We start from the raw sequence: 15,201 nt of genomic DNA, 5'->3' as shown, positions 1-15,201 counted from the left end.
ATAATTTTATTGTTACCATTATAATAGTACGCAGCCTAAATAATCGATAATTGTGTAATTGTGTATTTATTGATACACTGCATGATGAAACATAAACATCCTTCTATCACGTGGTAGGACGAAGCAACGTGTTCAACTTTAAAAAAATCTGTTGATGATATTCTCTTTTTGATATGGATGCTCTCTAAAAAATTTACAAGCATCAATTAAATTACACCTCACTCATATCAAATAGCAAGCTATAGAAAACATCATTGATACGCATATGTTCATGCATATCATGCTCGTATACATATCAAATGAACGTCCAATGCTACGGTAAAACAGAAAGATAACAACAGACAAACAAAAAATCTAGTTTTGGAGCAAACAAATGGAACAAACGATAAGAGACCTGACTCATCAATCACTGGTCAGTTTTATCGGATTATCAGGCCCAGTTTAATCGGCCACAGTTTTTCTGGCCGTGTTATTCCTGGACTCATTATCTTCCGGTAGGTGGTATCCGATTAGATTTTATTTAAAACACGATCAAAATTGTTGTTCCTGCCAGTATTTGTGCAACCTTCGCCGATAGCACATTCCTAGCTAGGGACGAAAAATGGTCGGAGTACCGCAAGTGTTTACCAATCAAAATCAATACATAGCGGCCTTGGCAGGTGACTTAAAAAAATCGTTGTTGATTTAATGTTGAAATATGTTGCCCGTTTCGTTTAAAACATAGTTACAATCACAAGTTTATATTCATTCCTTCTTCAGCGAATACATGAAAAGCACTGTCGAATCCTCGCGAGTGACCAATTTGAGATTATTATGTATTTGTGAAGGCATTAATTGAAATGGTTAACGATTCCCATTGCAGCATCATATGGCGCGCTAGTGATTGGAATGCTGTTTGGTTGGTCTGCTCCGGCAAGTCCACGGTTAGTTGAAGGAGGTGAAGGAAATGTTCCCTTAAACGAAGACGAGTTTTCCTGGGCTGTGGCCTTTATGCCTCTCGGAGGCACACTGATTGCTATTCCTTGCGGATATTTGCTAAAGTCGGTGGGCCGTAAGAATACGATCCTATTCTTTGTCATACCATTGATGCTAGGTATGTGCATTTTTTTTGCAGAATACAACGGGTTAATATAATGCTCATTTCATTTTTCTTCCAGGATGGATATTACTCACCTGGGCTCAGATCCTTGTAATGCTGTACATTGGCAGGTTCCTGCAAGGATTGGCTGCCGGAGCGTATGGCATGGCGATACCGATTTACATCGGAGAAATTGCGGACCAACGGATTCGTGGCACTGTGGGGAGCTTTTTCCAACTCATGCTTAACATGGGTATGCTCATTTCCTTTAGTGTTTCTGCAGGTGTAAACGTATTCCAGCTGAACATCATTTCCGGTTGTTTGGTATTGCTTTTTGGACCAATTTTTATGTTAATGCCAGAAACGCCGTCATTTTTGGTAAGCTGATTAGTCGACTTAAACGGTACCCAGTTGAGATATTCTTTCGCAAATGCTATTTCAGGTTCAAAGTGGTCAAAAGTTGCAGGCCATAGAGGCAGTCAAGTGGTTGCAGGGTCCAGACTGCAATGTTGTAGCGGAAGTTGAACTGTTGCAAAGCAAGCAAGATGAACGCTCTAACCAACCAACGAAGACGCTTAAAAATTCCCTGCTTTCAACCGGTACGATAAGTGCACTGATCGCCATGGTCGGATTGGTGACATTTCTTCAAATGTCGGGCATAAATGCTGTTCTGTTCTATGCAACGGACATTTTTATGGTAGGCTCTATGGGACCAATTAATCATTGTGATATTGAAACTCTATCGTTTGCTTTTCAGAACGCATCAGATTCACTTAATTATACGGTGGCAACTATCATTGTCGGCGCGATGCAAGTTGTTGGCACAATTTTGGCAGCGTTTGTTGTAGACCGTGTAGGTCGACGTTGGTTGTTGCTAATTTCTGCTATTAGCATGTGCGCTGCCCATGTAACATTGGGCGTTTACTTCCATCTATTACACGATAGCCCCGAGCAGGTGGAAAATCTCGAATGGCTACCGGTGCTTGCGTTATCGGTGTTTGTAACAATGTTTTCCATCGGCTTCGGTCCGGTACCGTGGATTATGATCGGTGAAATATTTGCGGCAGACGTGAAAGATTTGGCTAGCTCGTTGGCCGTGATAACTAGCAACGGACTGTCGTTCATGATGTCGAAAACGTTCATCCATATGCAAGAAGGCCTCGGAGAAGCTGGAACATTTTGGCTGTTTGGTGGCTTCTGTTTGCTAGCTGTAATTTTTGTTGTCATGTTTGTACCTGAAACTAAAGGTAAAACCTTCGATCAGATACAGAAGCATTTGAGGAATAGTAAGGTGTACTGCAGGGAAGAAAAGAATTTCCAACAATAGAAACAGTTCAGAATTGGCTTGTAAACCGTTTCCTTCCAGTATTCACCCAAAGACATCAGAAACAAAAATTGAATACATACACCGTAAATAAATAACCAGAAAAATCTCGGATTTTTTCATTCAATAAACAAAAACAGAAAAAAATATTTAAAACAGTTCAAACATATTTTCGAATAATTGAGGGTATTTTAATTGGGAGGACGGAAACGATACGAACTGTCAGATTTGTCGTCGCGGTCCCATACAAAAGGTAAACAACACCTTTGAAAAAAGCGAAAAAATGGCAAGCCACGTCGTTTCGTTTCCGCGCATCGTCTCGACACGTAGGTGGCGTCGTTTTGGATCGTCGAGACGGCCAGCCATTTTTTCGCTTTTTTCAAAGTGTTGTTTACCTTTTGTATGGGACAGCGTCGAGAAGTTTGTCGTTTCCGCGCTCCCAATCGTGATACCCTCAAATAATAACTACGATCGTACTGGCAACACTGTAAACGGATCAACATATTGAACCGAGGTATATACATATAGCATACTGCGCATATTTACATGTCAGTCACTTAACAAATCTGGAAACGTAAAGATGGCACTAAAACAATTGGTTGGTCAAAGTAAGTAATTTATCCATTTATTTTAAGAAAGGCTTGCGTCAGGCCTGTGCAATTCGGATGCGGCAAAGTGTTCTAGTGAAACAGAATGGGCAGATGCTCTGTGCAGCTATTATTTCGATAGTTGCGATTCCTCCTTAAGACGAACATTATGAAGCAGATTTGATCCGACGATCGGTTTATGAATCATCTTTAAAGGGATTAATCATCCCAATGGGATGCATTTTTGCACTGCGACAAAAATGATGTCAGCATGTACCAAAACTGACTACAAGAGATAGTAAGACTGTTAGTAGAGTTCTTGTTACGAAAAATAATACAAGAACATAATCAAAACAATGTAAAAATCTATTTTTACATCATACATTTTTTTAGATTTTTATAAGTTTAGTGAAACGAATTATTGGGATAAATTGGTTTAATTAGCCGTGTCAGGCATAGCAACATTTTCATACTGAAAGAGTACTTTTCTCGGTCGATAAAATTTATGTACATTGATTATAACAAAACCATCCGGGTTAAGAACGGATGAATATTTGGAATCTGTACTCATGTGCTTACAATGGATGTTGTGTTGTTTTACGTTATCTTGTGATTTGTCTCATCTGTTTTGTGTGTATCTCCACACAGCTAGCAGGGGAATCAGCTGTGCAAGTGCATCTTGTCCTCACGATTGAATGGCTTATCTGGCTGGGTGAATTGAAAAGTACCATCCATAACAAGTCTTCGGTCCCGTCTCAGACTAACAAAAGCAACCTACAGGCTTCAATCCTTACTCTAGCCAATGGCAGGTTGCGATCGCGAGCTTACAAAGTGAACATATTAAAGTTGTTAGTAACAGATGTGCAATATCAATTGGTCGTTTAAATATATTTAAAAAAAGCTACAGTTTTAACTGTGATCATTTTAATTCTTGTTGTCCACTATCATTTACAGAGATACTTAACGAAGTCATCCGCAGTGAGTCGAATGCGGAAGGAACGCAATGGAGGATCATGATCGTCGACAAGCTCTCTTTGCGTATGGTTTCTGCCTGCACCAAGATGCATGAAATCAGTGCCGAAGGCGTTACTCGTAAGTTTATTGGCATAGGTGTAATTTGAAAAACCGTATTATAACTGCATGCATTTTTGATCCCAAGTCGTCGAGGATATCAACAAGAAACGTGAACCGTTGCAATCGATCGATGCGATCTACTTGATCACGCCGTCGGAGGACTCGATCCGGTTGCTGATGAGGGACTTCGAGAATTTAGCCAAACCGATGTATAAAGCAGCTCACGTTTTCTTCACCGAAGGTAAGTTTTCCGTCACACAATTTGTTCCGAATGATTTTTTAGGCGGAAATCGTTTCTGTTATCGTTGTGATGATCAAGTGAAAACAAATCCTACTCTTCTATCCATATATCAGCGATACCTGATGATCTGTTTGACATTCTGAGGAAGGGAACTGTAGTGAAGTTCATGAAATCGTGCAAAGAACTAAGCATTGCATTCATACCATACGAAGCGCAGGTGAATATTGGCCTTCCTTTTTTGGCTCTCGTTTTGCAAAGCATTTGGGTACTAACCGGTAGGGTTTAAGATGTGCATTCATGCGAAAACTCTGCTACGCTAATCGTTAAACGCCAATAACGAATTATGAATTTCACTCAACATACTGACTGTTATTTCCATCCGCCTTATTGACTTTCATCTCCATACTTAACATATTCTCACATTCAACAACGCAAATATAATCTAACACATGCAAGATATCTAAGCTAGGAATCATGTTTCCTTTAGCTGATTTTTTAAATCATTCTGTAATCAATGTTCCCGTAGGTCTTCACACTGGACTCGCCTATGAACTTCCAGTATGCGTACTCACCTGCGCGTGGTTCGGGCCGACGCGATAATATGGAGCGTATCGCTGAGCAAATTGCAACACTATGCGTTACTCTTGGCGAGTATCCGTCCATTCGTTATCGCAGGTACATGATATAGCAATGCGATATGTTGCCTGTTCGTTTGCATTCATTCACGCTTATTTTCTCTTCTAGCGAATGGTATGGCAACTTTGAGCTAGCTGAAATGGTGCAGCAAAAGTTGGATGTCTACAAGAAAGATGAGCCGACAATGGGTGAAGGACCGGAGAAGGCTCGCTCGCAGCTTCTCATCCTCGATCGCGGCTTCGACTGCGTTTCGCCGCTGTTGCACGAGCTGACGTTCCAGGCGATGGCGTACGATCTTTTGCCGATCGTGAACGACGTCTATAAGTACGTTCCTTCCCGGCACGAGGCCGAAAAGGAGGTACTGCTAGACGAGAATGACGAGCTGTGGGCCAAACTGCGTCATCGGCACATCGCGGTGGTATCGAAAGAAGTCCCGGAGCGCCTGGCGTTGTTCAACGAGAAGAAGCGAAAGGAAACCGAAAACCAGTCGGTGAAGGGAAATCTATCGCAGATGATCAAGAGGATGCCCCAGTACCAGAAGCAGCTGTCGAATCTATCGACCCACCTGCACCTGGCGGAGGACTGCATGAAGAGGTACCAGAGCTACGTGAATAAGCTGTACCAGGTGGAGCAAGATCTCGCAACGGGTATCGATGCAGATGGCGAAAAGATTGCAGATATCATGCGGAACGTCTCCCCGATTCTGCTCGACCAGGACGTGTCCAATCTCGACAAGGTGCGCATCATTTCACTGTACGTCATGATCAAAAACGGCATCCCGGAGGAGAACTTCAAAACACTTGTCAGGCACGCCCAGATTGAGGAGAATGAAAAGGATATGATCAAAAACCTGACACACCTAGGCATCAACGTGATAACCGAAGTAAGTAGTCAGACCCGGAAAGAGGATGTTTTATAGAGTAACCTTTTTCCAACTTTGTATTATCCAGAGTAACCATGAGAGGCCGTATACCGTACCGAGAAAGCCGCGTACATCTCAGATGTCTCGCTGGACTCCAGTCATCAAGGACATTATGGAGGATGCGATTGAAAACACGCTGGACGACAGCAATTTTCCTTTCCTGGGAGATCGGAAGGTGGCCGGGGTCCACGTGCCAACCAGGTAAACTATTTCCTCTAGGTATTTATTTGTTGGGGTACAACATGTTTATTTGTTTATTTTAAAAAATACAGTAGTGCCCGTTTCGGCAACTGGCGCAATAACAAATCACAGACGGCGACAAAGAATGTCCCGCGCCTGATCGTGTTCGTGGTCGGCGGTTGCAGCTACTCGGAAATTCGCTGCGCCTATGAGGTGACGGCCGCTAAGAACTGGGAGGTTTACATCGGTTCATCGCACATCCTCACACCTAACAATTTCCTCGGCGATCTCGGATCCCTCAACAAGGAGTAAGCTGGGGTTATGATTTTTGTTTGGATTGGTTGGACATCGGTTATCACAATTATGTTTTTTTCTGTCTCTCGTATTATCAATGTGTCATTCCCACAATTTCTATATTTTTATTGTTTAAGTTTTCTGTCATGTTAAAATGGAGGTATCAATGAAATCTGTGAATAAATTATTTTTTTAAATTAAAGCCAAAACATAGAAGTAGTATGATGTTTTGTTCAAAACCATAAACAATCATTGAAATTGCATTAGCAATTTTGTTTGAACAATTATTCGTTTTCACAACAAAATGACTTCTAGCCCATGTAGTCATTCAAGTTTCCCGTTTTTAATTTTGATAATTCAACTAAACATAAGCCATTTGTACGGCTTTCCCAAAAGAAACACATGGTAAGAGAAAATAAAATCAAATTTTAACGAGCAATTTATTGTAGAGAATTCTGAACTTCGTACTGGCAACACGGGCAACAATGCATCATATTGTTTGACCAAGGTACTTACTTCGCTCAAAGCAACCTTTCGGTTGACATTCATTTGACTAGCAAGTGACTCGATCACAAGAGTAAACCAGTCGGTGGTAAAAGCTGAAAACGTAAAGATGGCACTAAAACTGCTGGTTGGTCAAAGTGAGTAATCCAACAATCGTTTTATCGGGTGTCCATACATCTATTCGTGTGATTTCAAGGTTCTAGTTGATCAGGCTTTAAAAGATTTTATCCGCAGACAGGCATTGTACGAAAATAGCGACCGTAAATCTGCATCGTGACTGAAAAACGCCCCTCCCGTTTCGTTGCGGAACAGATCTGTCGCCACGAACGGAGGATTAATCATCCTCTTGGAGGATGTTGCTGCAAATGTATTGCATTTAAGATTGGTTGAAGATCTTCCAGTTCCAGGATCGTATATTCTTTCGACAAAATATCGTTTCTTGGCGATGGTGCAATGCAACAGTCGTAGGTCGTCAAGTGCCTATTTTTGGTGGGCTACGCAGAAAATTTTTCATCCGGTATTGATTTTTCGATTGCACTTGCGCAGCACCACAACAAAGAATGATGTAGGAACGTGCCTGAAAGGATACGTGATACCTTACGGTAGTGTGTGTAGCGTTCTTGATGCCGCAATGCACAATCAAAACAATGATTTTTTTCATTCATGATTCTCAAATCGAAGTTTGCGAACGCGCAACATTAAAAAAATATTACGTTTCCTCAATGCATCCCTTTGCTTTTGTCTTGCAGAGATTATGAATGAAGTCGTCCGCAGCAAAACGAAAGCGGACGGCAAACCTGGTACGGAATGGAGAATCCTGATCGTCGACAAACTGGCGATGCGTATGGTTTCCGCCTGTACCAAGATGCACGAAATTAGCGCCGAAGGCGTTACACGTAAGTTCAATGGCACAATTTCTCGTTCTGTGCAACTAACTACATCCTTTACGTATATCTGCATTTTTATCTGAAGTGGTTGAGGATATCAACAAGAAACGCGAGCCGTTGCCAGCGATCGAAGCGGTCTACTTGATCACTCCGTCGGAGGATTCCATCCGGCTGCTGATGAGGGACTTCGAGAATCCAGCAAAACCGACGTACAAAGCAGCCCATGTGTTCTTCTCGGAAGGTAAGTCTTCTATCACATAAGAATGGAGTCCGTGAACCGTTCCCTGTTTCAATTATCAACTAAAAACAAATCATACTCTATCCGCCTATATCAGTGATACCTGATGAACTGTTTGACATACTAAGGAAGGGAACCGTAGTGAAATTCATGAAATCGTGCAAAGAACTAAGCATTGCATTCATACCATACGAAGCGCAGGTGAATATTGGCCCCCATTTAAAACTCTCGTTTTACGAATCATCGCTAAGGTTACTAACCTCGGGAAGGTGGTGGACTTAAAACGTTTGTCGTGCGTTAATACTAGAATTCTGGACGATGAATACCAAATAATGCTCGGCTTTGTTTGCGCAACAATTGAACCCTTCACCTAACACTCCATTATTGGTTATCACAGGACTAATTTACTTACTAAAAACGTAATTTAACACTCACACGTACTTACAACGTTCACAGTTTGTCCGGAGGAACTTTTCAACGACATCTGCAAGTCGGTGGTATCCAGAAAGATAAAAACGTTGAAGGAAATCAACATCGCTTTTCTGCCGTACGAGTCGCAGGTGTGAAAACTTTTGTGGTGTATTCTGTATTACTCATGTCATGCAATTTGTTTTCCATGCTTTTATTGTGTAACATCTAACCAACAAAATAGCGCATTTTTCTTCAGTTGTAATGGATGTGTTGCATTCCACAGCTATTAATTAATTATTTTGTTTGAGCTGCATATTGTTAAGCTTTTTTGTTCTTTTGCCTTTTTTTGCTTGTTTAACTAATCTTGTTTCATTACATTGCATAACACTGTCTTGCCTTATTGTTCCACGGATTTGCATCAAATCGAAACTCCATAGGTCTATTCGCTGGACTCGCCTGTGACCTTCCAGTGCGCGTACTCGCCCGCCCTGGCTTCGGCTCGCAGTGGCAATATGGAGCGTATTGCTGAACAAATTGCCACTCTATGCGCTACTCTTGGCGAGTATCCGTCCGTTCGTTATCGCAGGTAGATGTTAAAGGAATGGTTTTTCTCTTAACATGATTTACAAAAAAAAGATATTTTTCTCTTCTAGCGAATGGGATGGCAACGTTGAGCTTGCCCAGATGGTGCAGCAAAAGTTGGACGCGTATAAGGCCGACGAGCCGACGATGGGTGAAGGGCCGGAGAAGGCTCGCTCGCAACTGCTCATCCTCGATCGCGGCTTCGACTGTGTCTCGCCGCTGCTGCACGAGCTGACACTACAGGCGATGGCGTACGATCTGCTCCCGATCGTGAACGACGTGTATAAGTTCATCCCGTCGCCAAACGCGGCCGAAAAGGAGGTACTGCTCGATGAGAACGACGATCTGTGGGTTGATTTGCGCCATCAGCACATCGCTGTGGTATCACAGAGCGTAACGCAGTACCTGAAGTCGTTCACTGAGTCGAAGCGGCTGACCCAGAGCGAAAAGCAGTCGATGAAGGATCTATCGCAGATGATCAAGAAGATGCCCCAGTACCAGAAGCAGCTGTCGAAGTACTCGACCCACCTGCACCTGGCGGAGGACTGCATGAAGTCGTACCAGGGCTACGTGGACAAGTTGTGCCGAGTGGAGCAGGATCTGGCTATGGGTACCGATGCCGAGGGCGAAAAGATCAAGGACCATATGCGGAACATCGTGCCGATTCTGCTGGACCAGAACGTGTCTAACTACGACAAGGTGCGCATCATCGCACTGTACGTCATGATCAAGAACGGCATCTCGGAGGAGAACCTCACCAAGCTGGTTTCGCATGCTCAGATCGAGCAGAAGGAACGCGAGATGATCCACAATTTGACGCATCTGGGCATCAACGTAATTGCCGACGTAAGTATGACGATACAGATTATTCGTGGCAACGAATGAACACTCTCCACTTCATGGTATAACATACTGTGCTCTTTTTCTTTCGTCCAGGGTAATCGAAAGAAGCCGTACACCGTGCCGAGAAAGGAGCGCATCAACGAGCACACCTATCAGATGTCTCGTTGGACTCCGGTCATTAAGGACATCATGGAGGACGCGATTGACAACAAGCTGGACGAGCGTCATTTCCCATTCCTGGGCGGAAGAAAGATGGCAGGTTTCCACGCTCCGACCAGGTGAGAAAAATGCGATGCATCGCAATACTTTTTGACCTTTTTTTTATTTTACTGAATACTTATTCTTTTTATGTTTCGTTCGTGTTTTTCGAAAAAAGCAGCAGCGCCCGCTATGGCCACTGGCACAAGGATAAGTCACAGACGGCTGTGAAGAACGTCCCGCGCCTGATCGTGTTCGTGGTCGGCGGTTGCAGCTACTCGGAAATTCGCTGCGCGTACGAGGTGACGGCGGCCGTTAAGAACTGGGAGGTTTACATCGGCTCATCGCACATCCTCACGCCCGAAACGTTCCTCCACGATCTCGGATCGCTCAACAAGGAGTAAGGCGTGCGTGGGGAATATTTTGCATGCCAATTTCATTTTGTTTTCCTTAACATAGAGGGCGGCCTGTACGCCACGCGTTGTTTTGCGCGCATTCTGTGTGATCCTCAGGCCGTGGTCGCTTTTCGAGTGAAGTAGTAGAAGAAACGAAGTGTTGTATTTAAACTGTTTATCTCTTAAGGACATCGAACAAATGTGACGTGAACGAATGAATCAGCCAGCCCCATTATTTAACACTACAAACCCGCCCCCCACCCACTCGAAGAGACGATCAAAGATATGTTGATTTGACATGCACTGGGACACACACACGTTGAAAAAGATGACCTGTCGCTTTTATCAGCCCGGAGATATGGGATGCGTTATGAGTCAGCTTGGTTTATTCATCAGGTTGGGCATTTACTACCAAACTGATTTTTCGCTCTTGTGTCAACACTGTACATTCCTGTGCAAAAATAAGTGTTATTGTTTTTTTTTGTTACGTGTTCATAAATAATACAAAATATGCAATCCTATTGTACTTAGTTGTTAGTTTACCTTCCTTGCGTTATATTTAGCATTGGTTCTTGAAGTGTTTTAATATACACATGTTTGTGTAATGCGTTAATAGTTGTAACGTTTTAATTGATGGGTTTAATTTAAAAAAAATCGGATGCTTGCATACCCTTTTTTCTCGTCAGATAAGAATGGGCATTCGCTTCGTATTAGGTCACCAAAGTACTGCACTGTTGCGGTGTTTAATTGAAAGTATTAAAACGCAAAGATATCAACAGCATTGAACCAAAAACGAGAACGCGGATGCAAACGACAGAAAGATCATTAAAGCAAAGAGGATGGAATGGAGATGGAAACTCCCCCAGAATACGACTTTCAATTGTCGAGCCAAGGAGAGCGTTGGCATTTTTGATTGGATGCGTAGCAGCAGGGTGTACCGCGAATGTCACGCTAGAATAAAATAAACACAAGAAGATAATGCAACCATTCATACGAATGGAACACCCAACAAATCATATTTAAATTTGAAAAAAAACAAACCACCCACATACACACAATCCAAACGTATATATTATACATATATCATAGCGTTAGTAAACGTTTGAACAAAGGGTCGCACGATGAACGTGAAGATAATGTTTACTCTAAATTATTAATTAGTTTTAATCGAACCGTGCGATGTTGCTACCAACGGATTAACTTTGTTTATGTGAGAAACGATAACGATCGAGAAGAAATATGCAAGCAGTATTTCTGCGGAAATGATAATGATAAACTAAAAATGCGTGACCTGTTTAAAATTTGAAACAATTTTGGAAATGGTTACCGCCATGCTGAAGGAAAAAAGCATTAAACTTCTTAATCATCAATTACATATGGCGGAACGGGACAACATTGCTTCTTCACACATTTGCTCGATAAAGAAAAACTACAACAACGCAGGATGCTTTTAAATTACCACTCCAAAGACGTCGGGAGGTGTGTTGAAAATAATCTTAAAGCAATTATTCACCGGCGAAAACATCACTAAATTAATGATTAAAAACATACAAAGCTAAATGCGAAGCTTGCTTCTACACGATCATGAAAAGTAAAGCTTTGGTCCATCTTACCGTTTTTCTCAGCTGTTGTTTCACATTTCTTCAGATAGAAAATTAAAAAAAAGTCACGCAAAGTTACAATAAACGGTATGTAGGCGTTGTATAAAAGAAACAAAGTTGGGTGTTGAAAAGACGAAACCAAATAAGGGAAAAACAATTTCCTTATGACACACCAAACACAGAAGCAACACAAAAAATGATGATATTTGGCATTTATTGTGGCTACTGTAAGATGATAAGCGATTGTGTTTTTCCCCATTCCCTCCGAAACAACTTAAATCACCTCAGACGCGCGAGTCTAGATTTAGTCGGTTTGGAGTTAACGAATGCAAGAAAGCACATAAAACTACCCATAAAAAATCGTTATGCGAACAAAGACAAAAAAAAAGGCAAAAGAACATGAGATAAGAGTCAAACTATAATCCTGTACACATGTTTAAACAGTCTATTTCTTCGAGAGTTCAATTATTAACTAATAGCGTATTCAATATATCTTGATACTCTAGGAGTGCACATGGACGCAAGAAACAATAGCTGAAATCTTTACCCTCTCTTTCCTAGATGGATAGTTAAATTTGAAAGAAAACAGTTAGCAACAAAAAAAGACGTATTTGCAAATGCAAGAATATTGAACGGATACGTGGTCACGAAAGCAAACGTTTTGATTCTTGGCAACCTCAACCGATCAACCGAGAAGTAAACACAAATTTCCTGTAACCAGACGCATAGCGAAAACGTCATCCTGCGACAAGGAAATGCCATCGCTTTTCCTTCCCGATAGAATAACTGGTACTGGAACAAGGACAAACATTGAAACGTTCGGCTTGCATTTAAGTTGTATTTGGCTTCCTCAAATTTCCTCCAGTTGCATCGCATAGATAATTACATCAATAAACACTTATTATCCAATAAATGAGTGCTAAACGTATTGTGTTTTATTTACATTTTTTTTTAAATTTCCGATTAGAAATGTTACACCTTTTTTCACTTTAACCAGCGAAGCATTGTTGCCTTGGAAACGAACGAACACGACGTGTTTTGTTGTTTGTGGAAAAAACTTGGATGAGTATAACGTAGCACACTAATTGAAAAACATAAAAGTCGCTAAGCATCAGCCGCATTAAACGGAACGGAAAAGGGTTCATTTATTTTCTAGGACTAACCAAGTTTAGCTCAAACAGTGTTTCATAGAAGGTGCATCGAAAATGCCACGTCGAAAGCCAATCACCAAGCTCGGTGTCTTCGGGAAGTACGATCTGAACCCGGAGCAGGCGGTGGAAAACTATTTCGAGTCCAAATTCAATAATAAATTCTACACGTAAGTTCCCATCCGGATCGTTGGTCTCCAGACATGCAACATTACCCCGTTTTCCCTGTGCCTTTCCGAACCGTAAAGCAATGTGCCCGGCTGGGATGTCGCCCGGAATGGGTTCGAGCTCAAGGGTATCCATACCGATCGGGAGTACATGGATATTACCAGGGAGCAGAACCGGATGCGGGAACGCTCGCAGCGCCAAGCAACCGCCAACTGGAAGCGGCTCCAGCAGACGACCAACCTGCTGCAGCAGATGCGAACCGAGTTCGTCGAGCTGAACGACTTCCTCAAGGACTGCGAGATGAAGGAAAATAACGCCCTGGATACGGTGGGAACCGAGGGGGAGATTGCACACTAACGTACCTTCACGCTAACCCACTTTTATTGAATTAAAATGTCGTAGGTCAAGCGGGAGAAGGAAAAACACGAGCAGTACGGAGTCAAGATTGCCCAACTGGAGGAAGACATCGAGACGCTGGACAACTTTGTGATCCAATACGAGGCAACGATCGCTGCCTTTGAACCGTTTGAGGTAAAGTATTGAAAGACTGCTGAGAGAAATGGAATATTTGCCACTGTTGGAGTTCGCTTCAATTACACTTTTATAATACACTATATATCACCCACGCGTAGAAAGTAATGGAACAAACGATTGCCGAATCGAAATCATATGACACCATGGAGGACCTCATCCAGCGTTGTGACTCCTTGCGTAAGTACATAATACGGTACACTGTCTTTGAACAAAGTCCCATAAATATTGATACTTGGTTTTTCACATAACTGAAGGGGATACATTTTTGAAAAACTTAAAACGACTGTTTATTTCAATTTGTAGAGTTGTATGAGTAACAGTACCATACTACTTCCTGTTAGAACTCTATCTACTTCTTCAATACCTTATCTGCGTAATAAATGGCACAAAAGTTTAAACTTTTCAATAAACCCCTAATTTCATTTTTGGTTACCTCGGTACGAGTGTTCTTTCAGCTACACGTTTATTCTCGGGGTCGCTAGACAAAAATTTGACGCCTTTGACTTTTCGTTCCCTGTTCTAATTGAATTAGCTCCGTAATGGTGTTTCCAATTGATCTGTTACCCTTACTTCCGAATTGTTCATGATTCTCTCCAGTGCTGGCGCAAGTCGAAATTTCCGCCGTAGAACAGCAAAAGATACTCGAGATTGAGGAGATTCGACAGAACCTCTTCAAGGCTACCAAAACGGCGCTCCATATCATTACCGGACTGAACAACGATCTCTCGGAACTGCTGGTATGTTTTATGCTGTGGATAAACAGATTAATAATAAGGAGGAAATGGGGAAATATAGCACACCACAAACCAATCGTATCTTTTGCTCCATCGCTAGACGCAATACGTGGCGGCAAAGGAGGAGGGATTACGCTGGGAAAAATCTGTCACCGTCGTCAAGAGTTACATGGTGGAGAGTGAAGCCAGCGTCAACTGTCTGCTTGATGCGATCAACCACGTGTACATCTTGCTGCGCAAACGGCGGGGCGCCACACCGAAGGCACCGCGTGGTGACGTTGAAACGCAGCTCGATAACATCAAGGAAGAGATCGAGATCCTGCACGAGGTGCGCAAGTTGGCCGCGGCCAAGATGGCCAACGATGGTCACAGCCTGTGCGCGGAGAAGGGCACGGAGCGACGCAAAGCCGCACTGTAGAATCACCCATCGCTGAATCCCAGGCTTGCTTTCGGATTTTAAACCGGTACAAAACAAAAGGTGCATGAACGAACCTTTTCTGGTTTTTATTTGACAACTTTGAGTTTATTGATTTTCATTTCGCGTTCGGTTGTTTACTGTTTTTCTTTTTTATTTGCATTATCTCTAAATGGTTTCAATTCGTTTCAATTATCTCTCTTATTT

At 42.3% G+C, this 15,201-nt stretch overlaps 4 protein-coding genes across 6 annotated transcripts; all 4 read left to right on the top strand.

Moving 5' to 3' along the window:
- The first annotated feature begins 601 nt into the window (after positions 1 to 601).
- Positions 602 to 2,437, top strand: LOC131258591 (facilitated trehalose transporter Tret1-like). The gene is made up of 5 exons (XM_058259941.1): positions 602 to 659; positions 863 to 1,093; positions 1,158 to 1,456; positions 1,521 to 1,775; positions 1,836 to 2,437. The coding sequence occupies exons 1-5, from the start codon at positions 602 to 604 to the stop codon at positions 2,403 to 2,405; spliced, it is 1,413 nt and encodes a 470-aa protein (XP_058115924.1). The 3' UTR covers positions 2,406 to 2,437.
- Positions 2,438 to 2,969: 532 nt separating this feature from the next.
- On the top strand, positions 2,970 to 6,538 carry LOC131271927 (protein ROP-like). The gene is made up of 8 exons (XM_058273513.1): positions 2,970 to 3,010; positions 3,944 to 4,081; positions 4,149 to 4,304; positions 4,418 to 4,521; positions 4,831 to 4,979; positions 5,049 to 5,823; positions 5,891 to 6,063; positions 6,138 to 6,538. The coding sequence occupies exons 1-8, from the start codon at positions 2,983 to 2,985 to the stop codon at positions 6,352 to 6,354; spliced, it is 1,740 nt and encodes a 579-aa protein (XP_058129496.1). The 5' UTR covers positions 2,970 to 2,982; the 3' UTR covers positions 6,355 to 6,538.
- A 385-nt stretch (positions 6,539 to 6,923) lies between these two features.
- Positions 6,924 to 12,908, top strand: LOC131272299 (protein ROP-like). Of its 3 annotated transcripts, none has more exons than XM_058273980.1 (8): positions 6,924 to 6,977; positions 7,590 to 7,736; positions 7,813 to 7,968; positions 8,422 to 8,525; positions 8,814 to 8,962; positions 9,030 to 9,804; positions 9,895 to 10,079; positions 10,181 to 12,908. In XM_058273980.1, the coding sequence occupies exons 1-8, from the start codon at positions 6,950 to 6,952 to the stop codon at positions 10,401 to 10,403; spliced, it is 1,767 nt and encodes a 588-aa protein (XP_058129963.1). In that variant the 5' UTR covers positions 6,924 to 6,949; the 3' UTR covers positions 10,404 to 12,908. The 3 variants fall into 3 exon arrangements, with proteins under 3 accessions (XP_058129963.1, XP_058129961.1, XP_058129962.1); XM_058273978.1 differs by having other exon boundaries at positions 10,178 to 12,908; XM_058273979.1 differs by lacking the exon at positions 8,422 to 8,525 and adding an exon at positions 8,063 to 8,166 and having other exon boundaries at positions 10,178 to 12,908.
- Positions 12,909 to 13,200: 292 nt separating this feature from the next.
- LOC131259214 (uncharacterized) lies at positions 13,201 to 14,997 on the top strand. The gene is made up of 6 exons (XM_058260655.1): positions 13,201 to 13,313; positions 13,392 to 13,638; positions 13,714 to 13,842; positions 13,944 to 14,022; positions 14,443 to 14,582; positions 14,680 to 14,997. The coding sequence occupies exons 1-6, from the start codon at positions 13,201 to 13,203 to the stop codon at positions 14,995 to 14,997; spliced, it is 1,026 nt and encodes a 341-aa protein (XP_058116638.1).
- The last annotated feature ends 204 nt before the right edge of the window (positions 14,998 to 15,201 follow it).

Source organism: Anopheles coustani, chromosome 3 (assembly GCF_943734705.1).
Source record: "Anopheles coustani chromosome 3, idAnoCousDA_361_x.2, whole genome shotgun sequence".
In the NCBI taxonomy this organism is placed as follows: domain Eukaryota; kingdom Metazoa; phylum Arthropoda; class Insecta; order Diptera; family Culicidae; genus Anopheles; species Anopheles coustani.
Note: the sequence above shows the minus strand (reverse complement) of the source record. Positions and strands in the feature narration are given on the sequence as shown.